Source organism: Sinocyclocheilus rhinocerous, unplaced genomic scaffold (assembly GCF_001515625.1).
Source record: "Sinocyclocheilus rhinocerous isolate Xijiao unplaced genomic scaffold, SAMN03320098_v1.1 scaffold203, whole genome shotgun sequence".
Classification (NCBI taxonomy): Eukaryota; Metazoa; Chordata; class Actinopteri; order Cypriniformes; family Cyprinidae; genus Sinocyclocheilus; species Sinocyclocheilus rhinocerous.
The window spans coordinates 162,936-171,802 of record NW_015644353.1 but is presented as its reverse complement, the minus strand read 5'-3'; the positions used below and the strand labels follow the sequence as shown (position 1 = coordinate 171,802).

General features: G+C 35.5%; 1 protein-coding gene across 1 annotated transcript in view; it reads right to left on the bottom strand.

Moving 5' to 3' along the window:
* The window catches only part of LOC107758168 (potassium voltage-gated channel subfamily KQT member 2-like), a 39,804-nt gene extending 31,355 nt beyond the window's left edge, over positions 1-8,449 (bottom strand). The window contains exon 1 of the mRNA XM_016575843.1: positions 8,157-8,449. Within this exon, the coding sequence (XP_016431329.1) occupies positions 8,157-8,449 (293 nt within the window). The remainder of the gene's footprint in view (positions 1-8,156) is intronic.
* Between the last annotated feature and the right edge of the window lie 418 nt (positions 8,450-8,867).

Genomic DNA, 8,867 nt, shown 5'->3' with positions numbered 1-8,867 from the left:
ATATATATATAATTTAATTGAACCAAAAAAATGTTAAAATAATTTTCAGATATGTCAGATATTTGATATATCAGATAATTTTATATACATTTAATTTAATTGTATTTAAATTTACAATTTTATAAAATAAATAAACAAATAAATATTTTGATTGTGTGTTTGTGTATAAGTGAAAAGCAACAGGAAAATGAGATGACTGATCATACAAAACTCCAGGGCTGTATTATCTGATGCTGTATGATTCTTGCCGGCACAATCATGCACATCGTCTTTCATTCAGCTGATCTATGTAAATATATGTAATGTAAATGTAATGATGACGAAGGCATTCAGTAATAAACACATGCACACATATAAACACACACATATGATTTACTCCCACAGTGTGGAGGAATCACTAGGGGAGGTTTGTAACTTCATTTCGGTCATTAAACTTCCTGCCGGTTGCAGCTGCTCTGGTCATTTAAATGGACCAAACACCTCAAACCAAAAGAAGAGACTTCTTTCAAAAACATTAAAAAAAAATCTTAATTATTCCAAATCATTTTGGCCAATTTCAAGCTTTTCTACAAATGAACAAATGCACAAAGTTACGACATCTAAACTGCAAAAAAAAATAAAATAAAAAAAAATAATAAAAAGCTATTCTGATGCAAAGAAAATAGAAAGAGTGAAACAAAAAAGCTCATAGTTGATTATCAATGAATAATGATTACATTTGGGTCTATTCATTACACAAATCTATTATATAACATCGGAAGACCTGGACTGACATTCACATCAAGACTAAAAGCTTCAACTGATTCTTTGGTTACTATAAATCAGTGCTTCAGCTCAACAGAAAGTGCATGTTTATGAGGTGCGTCTCCTTCATCAGTGTAATGGTGTGGCACACTAACAGCTCCATATAAACCGGCCGAAGCGCCTCATGAATCAGACGGTTTACTGTGTTCATCTGCTGCAGGGCCGAATGCCCGGACGCGTCTCTGTCGGCCTGAAACCATGCTGCTTTTTTCACAGCAAACTTAAATGGTGGTGCCTGATTCACACCTGAGCTGAGAGCTCTCTCTCACACACACACACACACACACACACACACACACACACACACACACACAGTCTGGCTCTGTAATGATGGGTTTTAATCAGAAAACTGCTGACGCTGGTTGCAGAAAGACAGCAGTGACCAAAAGGCCACATAAGACATGAGTTTTACAACACAATGTCGTCACATGAGAGACATGTGTGTCATATATGTCTGTTCTCACAGTGAGACGATGACCAAATTCATCACGTCAGCAACACAGAGGTTATTCTTCACATAACCTCTTCACATGCTCAACAAACGCTCACTCACGCAATATAGCTTTATCTCCTTTTGGTGAGCAAATGAAGACAGCATAAAATTGCATCTTTTTCACAAATGTTAGTGAAGACTAAAACTGTAAAAACGGGAAAACTACATTGTATATAATGACTGTAATTTTAATGGTAAAAATATTATAAAAACACTGCAGTAAAAACCTAAGAAGTGGTTAATGGTAAGTTTCCATACAGTGAAAAACTGTAACAAATCTAACGGGACAGCTAATGGGAATTTTACAATAAAATATTGACTTTGGAAGTTAAAAATAAGGCAGAATTGACTTTGTGACTGCTTACAATTGATTGTTTTTCAGTGGAGTTTCTTCTTATTTTTATCTCATCAGTTATGCACATTAGGTTTGATGTTACATTAATTTAATGTCTACTGCATTATTTTATGGTGTTTTGTATGCACCTTTTATATTAGTATTTAATTTAGCATGTGGGAAAGCTACTTGTAATGAACTTTAATTCATCAAGTAGTTTTCTCTTTATCATCTGTGTTTTAAGGTAGCTTAAAAAGTTAGCTTTAAGGTAGCAGTATATTATAAAAGGTACAAAGCCCATTTTAATCATTTAGTTATATTAACTATTTCAGTTAATGAAATATACATTTTTTTTTACTGTCAGTTAATGCAATATACCTTTTTTTTTTTTACTGTAAATTTATGTTCAACCTGCAACACTCAAAATTAAGCTATCATATTTTTTTATGGTAAAGTTCTAGCAACCACGACTGGCTTCCAAACTGTCTACTACAATTAGTTTTTGCTGACTTGAGCTTGTTACTCCGCAGTTTTCTGCCAACGTGTTTCATACTTCATGACATGGAAACACAGCAGTTCAGACACATCTGCAGCTAAAATACAGTTTCAAAAACACCTTATTATTGACTACAGTCTTGTTCCTATTGCCAAATCAACACATATAATGTGTTTCTAGTTTAAAATATAGCATTAAGTAAAGCATTTTTATACATAGCATCCCAAAGCAGCTGAATAGATTTGAGTGAGACTAAGACGACTATGGCATGGAAAGAAAGCTTTGGAGGAACCATGAAGAAACTAATCCTGTATCTACACCCACACAGCTGCTAATCTGACCAGATATAATCCAGATGCTCAAGATTCATGATAACATTGACTAATGAGTCCATTGTTTAATTAAATATAATTATGATAAAAGTAAACCAGATAAAGAGAATTACATCAGATAGGAAGGGGGAAAAAACTGCATATATGGAGAAATGGGGAAAAAATGATTCATTTTCAGTTGTGAAGACAAAAAGATAATAAAACAGATGCCAAAAAGGCAATATGATGTCAGGTAAATAAAGACTGTGATTATATTACAGTCCTGAATAAGAAAATAAAATGACTATTCATTTTTTTATTATTTCACCATTAATTAAGAGAATTAAGAACACCATTAAGAGTCAATGTTGCTGTTTTGGGCTCGTTGAGGGGGTATTTTTAAGATGTTTTAACATTTGTAAAAAAATCACCAAAATTTTTACGTATAAAAAAATCACCCAAATTTCCAAAATGCACCAAACAGATGAGAACTGTTATAAACACTGGTGATTAGCGCATCAGCTTTTAAGTGAAAAAAGCATTATTTGTGAATAATTTCTGGAAATAATCACTCAAAATCTGAGGTGCATGAGCTCAGATCAATGAGGCCTACGATCAATCAGTTCCAAACTGGAATAAAAAACATGTGCTAATTGAAAGAAAACTAGTTGATAAAAAGATTGAATCCAATTTGCGGTAATAATACAGCAAGAAAATCCTCTCCAGGTCGAAATGACAGTAACATAACAATTATGATGTTTGTGCATCATTCTTTAACTATAAATGATCTTTCTTTCCATTCTTTTTGTATCTAATAATGACCTAGTGTGTCAGAGTTTTATATGTGAACTGAGTGTAAATGCTATTCCTGCTCATGCATCTGTGTCAGGACTGCTGTGAGATTCACGGGAGCTGTTCACATGCCACGGTACTGAAACCAGCGCCTCACATTGCCTTCAATGAGCCGCTGACTCACGCTTAATTGAGTGAGATTAGACGCAGTCGGAGGGTAATGCTGTGAAGATACGCGCACTGGTATCACCGTACGCTTCAAAACAGGGTCGCTTGTGAGCACGTCTACATCTGCAGCTGATGTCTCCAAACATGCTGTAAATACATCATTAAGCTTTGATACAACCGACAATGGTACATACACTCTTAAAAATAAAGGTGCTTGACAGTGATGCCATAGAAGAACCTTTTTTTGTCTCAATGGTTCCATAAAGAACCTTTAACATCTGCAGAACACAAAAGCTTCTTTGTGGTGAAAGAAGGTTCTTCAGATTATAAAGAGGTAAGAAAGAGATGGTTCTTTGTGGAACCAAAAATGGTTCTTCTATGGCATCGCTCTGAAGAACCTTTTAAGCACCTTTATTTTTAAGAGTGTACCCGATACATTAATCATAGTACAGATATTCACTCAGTACCACAAAGTAATGCCACAGTATATGATTGTAATGGTAATTTGATGCATGGAAACTGACCATATGCAGTATTTTCTGTTTCAGTTCTTGATTAAACAGTGTTTTTACAGCATGTTTCTGTGATTGCAGACGTTTGTTTGTCATTCTGCCTTCGGTGTTTCGCTCTGATTGTGCCCGGTGTTGATAATACAGTACGAGTTACAAAAGATCCAGATCCAGATCCAGGATGTGGAGAGAATGAGAAACAACGTGAGCTCTGGACAAGCGAAAACAAAGGGAATGTGAAATTAAATCTCTTACAAGCTTGAAATGTGCCTCTAAATGATTTCTTCAGCTTGTAACAAGAACCTTCAATCCCAACACATTGTGAGCATGAAATCTGAGCATGAAAAGATTCTCTGGGTAAATAATAACTATCAGTATCACAAAACAAGCTTTCAGGATGATATAATGAACCACCAGAAAGGCACACAGAATCATATTCTGTTGATAAAACAATCTGCTATTAAACATCCGTAACTGCGTTAGATGCAAAACAGAAGCACAGAAGACGACAGCTTCACTTTGGTGCTAAACAATCCAGTTTTGATGATTCATTTCACCTGGATACTAAACTGAAATATTAATACCATTAACAGCTTTAAGGCATCTTCTCAGATAGATATAATGAGCAACCAGAAGGAAAATGCGCCATCTTCTATTACTAAAACAAGTACACATCAGTCAAATGCATGAAATGCACAAGTGTTCATCCAGAAGAACAATAGCCTAAAGGACTTTCAACCACAAACACAATGATTCATTTCAGTACAAAAAGCTTCTTTGGGCATATATGATTTTTAATGCCAACTATTCACATAAATAAAGCTTTTGACAACCCTTTAAGACGGATACAATAATCTAGCTGAAGAAATGTCACATCATCTTCTATTAATACAGTAGATCAATCCTGCCACTCTATAAAGATGACAAACATGTAAACGCTTTTCCACAAGGAACAGAAGCCAAAAGAACATTAAGCCTCAACACAATGAGCGTGAAAGGGTTCTCTGGGCAGATCTGGCTCTAAACTGAACAATTAATACCATTAAAAAAAAAGCTTTAATCTTCTTAGAATGACATAATAAGCACCCAGAAGGAACGGCACCATCTTCTATTGCAATAACTTGATAACACTTCATTGTTGTGTACCATTCCTTATCTATTAAGAACAAAAGCCTACAGTCCCAAACAGAATGATTCGTTGCAATTTAAGAAGATACTTTGGGTGGCTATTCATATAAACAAGGCTTATTTAGAGTGATATATTAAACAATCTGAGGAAAAGTCATATCATCTTCTACACTAGATCAATTGTAAACATGATAAACATGAAACGCTTTTCCACAAGGAACAGAAGACAATGATCATGAAAGGGTTCTTTGGGCAGATCTGGTCTAAATGAACTGTTAATACTGTTAAAAATCATTAAAGAATCTTCTTTGAATGATATAATAAGCAACCAGAAAGAAAATGCACCATTGTCTATTGCTAAAACACCTGTAAAATGCAAAAATAAATAATAAAAAATGCACAAGATAAGTCCAGCTGATAACAGTTCATTGTCGTTAACTCTTTACCATGAAGAACAGGAGCCTAAAGTCCCAAACAGAATGATTCATTGCAGTATAAAAAGGTTCTTTGGGTAGATATGATTCTGAATCAAACTATTCATATAACAAGCTATTTTAACCCTTGTATTATGTATTATTTCTGGGTATGATTTTGATGGAGCATTCAATGCAATTCCCTAAATATCACATTATTAAGGAATCAGGTATGAATGGAACAATTTTAATATCAGTAGTTGTCACAGTACAAACAATTAATATCAAAAAGTATGATTTTTAAAAATGTGTTTAACCACTTTTTTAACCCCTTAAGTGTCACCGTCCCACTGGCAGAAGTTTACTTCTATATTACTGTATTCTATACTACTATATTACAGTTAAATCCTGATCTAATCATGACAAACTATATATCGTTGGAAAGATCTAAGACTCCTAAATAGATATTTTACCACTGTTTTTTGTTGTAAATTACGTAGGAACAGTAATAGATTAATTTATGACAAGAGTGCACCTCAAAACATGTGCATCATAATAGGAGTTCTGACCTTTGTCACAAAAAATACAATCACATGTTTTAGAAATCATCATAAATTATATATCATTTGAAAGCTTAAAACCTCAAAATTCATCCAGTGAACCAACCATTTTGAAATTGGACATTGCATTGCCATGGAAATGATACTTTACAATTTTTTAGCAGGTTCCTCCCTCTTAGTGGGGGGTGTCATTTTACAAAATATTTTACGGTCTTTTAGAATCAAAACTTTTTATAATCTTGACAAAATATCGTTGGAAAGGTCTGAGTCTCAAGATTCCATATTTGGTGGTATATATATATATATATATATATATACACATTTGTGACAGAAAAATTGCATTAAAAAAAATAAAAAAATAAATGGAGTTTGAATGGCACCCGGTGGCTAGTTTTGGAATAACACCTAAACAAACATTTTTTTTATATCAACTTCAAATTTGGAACACAACTTGTTTAGACATGTTCATGGCCCTAAATGAGAAAAAGTTACAAAATTTCTGGAAGAAAAGGATAAGTTAAATAGTATTTCATTTCCATTGAAAATATAAATGATAGCTCACTTTTACCATCTGAGTCTGAGAAAGTCTTTTTCAGAAAATAATGAGGAAAAGCTCATTTTTTCCCTTTCCAGGGTAGTAAAATACCAACATAACAACATATACCCAAGAAATATACTTAATTTGGGTCTGTACGGTCGGTTGTCTTGAAACAACAAAAAAATGTGGGTCAAATTGACCCGTGAACATCAAAATCGTAACAAATTTATGTGTGTGCACTTCAAAACACATCAGTGTATCCTCACTTTGCATGCATGTTCATGGCCCTAAATGAGAAAAAGTTACAAAATTTCTGGAAGAAAAGGATAAGTTAAATAGTATTTCATATACATTGAAAATATAAATGATAGCTCACTTTTACCATCTGAGTCTGAGAAAGTCTTTTTCAGAAAATAATGAGGAAAAGCTCATTTTTTCCCTTTCCAGGGTAGTAAAATACCAACATAACAACATATACCCAAGAAATATACTTAATTTGGGTCTGTACGGTCTGTTGCTCTGAGAAAGTATTTTTCAGCACTGAAAATAATGAGAAAAGGCTCTTTTTTCCCTTTCCAGGGTAGTAAAACACCAACATAACAACATATACCCAAGAAATATACTTAATTTGGGTCTGTACGGTCGGTTGTCTTGAAACAACAAAAAAATGTGGGTCAAATTGACCCGTGAACATCAAAATCGTAACAAATTTATGTGTGTGCACTTCAAAACACATCAGTGTATCCTCACTTTGCATGCATGTTCATGGCCCTAAATGAGAAAAAGTCACAAAATATCAAGAATAAACTCACAGGTTAACTGGTATTTCTGACAGACAGCTCAAAAATCAAAATGGGTCAAATTGACCCGGAACATAATACAAGGGTTAAGCTATTTTAGAGTGATATATTCAACTAGCAAAAGAAAAGTCACATTATTGATTACATCAATCCTGATACTCAATGTGTTAAACATGAAGCACTTTTCCAAAAGGAACAGAAGCATGAAAGGGTTCTTTTGGGCAGATCTGGCTCTAAACATAACCATTAATACCATTACCATTATACTATTGCTTTAATCTTCTCGGAATTATAAAATGAGCAACCGGAAGGAATTGCACCATCTTCTATTGTGATAACTTCTGTAACATGCATGACAAGCACAACAGAAATGCAGCAGATAACAGTTCACTGTCATGCAACAACCCTTTACCCTAGGAACAAGAGCCTAAAGTCCCAAACAGAACGATTCACTGCAGTATATGAAATACTCTTTGGGCAGATCTTCATTTAAACAAAGCATTTTAAGAGTAACAGAATAAACTGAGGAAAAGTCACATCATGTTCTATCATAGAACAATCCTGCCACGCTGTAAACCTGAAGAGCTTTTTTACAAGAAACACAAGACGATATCAATGAAAGGGTTCTTTGGGCAGGTCTGGCTCTAATCTTAACTATTCATATGAAAGAAACACCAAGGATCCCTTTGTTCGATTGATACAAAGGCGAAACAGAAAGCAGCCCTTCTTCTGTCGCCACCCTGTAAACATCTCATCAAGTGCGCGAACAAAAGCGAGATGATGAAAGCTCTTTGTTTTGATGGTACTCACACGTAAGCGTGGTAGATGAACGCCCATCCGCGAGGTCTCTCCAGAACATTGTAGAGGAAATTCTGCAGGCGTCGGTAGAACGCGTTGCGCTTCGGCGGCCTCTTCCCGGAGATGCTGGAGCGCTGTCTGCTCAAGATGCTGCCGCGCTTCGTCCCCTCCGCGCCCGCGATCAGCAGCGCGCCGTCTCGGCTCGATTCCGTGGCGCCCGCCTCCAGCCCCACGAAGCCCACCTTCAGCTTCTTCTCGGCCTGCGGCGCGGGATACACGCCACCGTTGCGGGATTTCTGCACCATGCTGGAGATGCTGCTGTCGTCATGGAGATCCGCTGGTGCTGATGCTGCGGGTCTTCCGCTCTCACTCTCACTCTCACTCTCACTCTCTTTACACAGGTTTGACTCTCCCTGGAGAACTAGTTTTGGCGTTGCGAATGTAATTAGTCCTGTTTGGGTTTCCAAGGCGAGCATCTTACACGACCTTATAGACATTATCGATTTTTGTTTTTGTTCTGAATCCAGATTTAATAGATAAATTACCTTTCTGTATTGCCTATAACAGCCTTCAGACTAGCATGACCGGCTTAGGCTGAATTAAATTTTTTTTTTTTTTAGGAGGTAAGCAACTTTTAATAAAAAAAAAAAAAAATGTATTTGCATGTTATTGCATGACCTGTTCGGGTTTCAAAAGCAAGCATCATACACAACCTTATAGCCA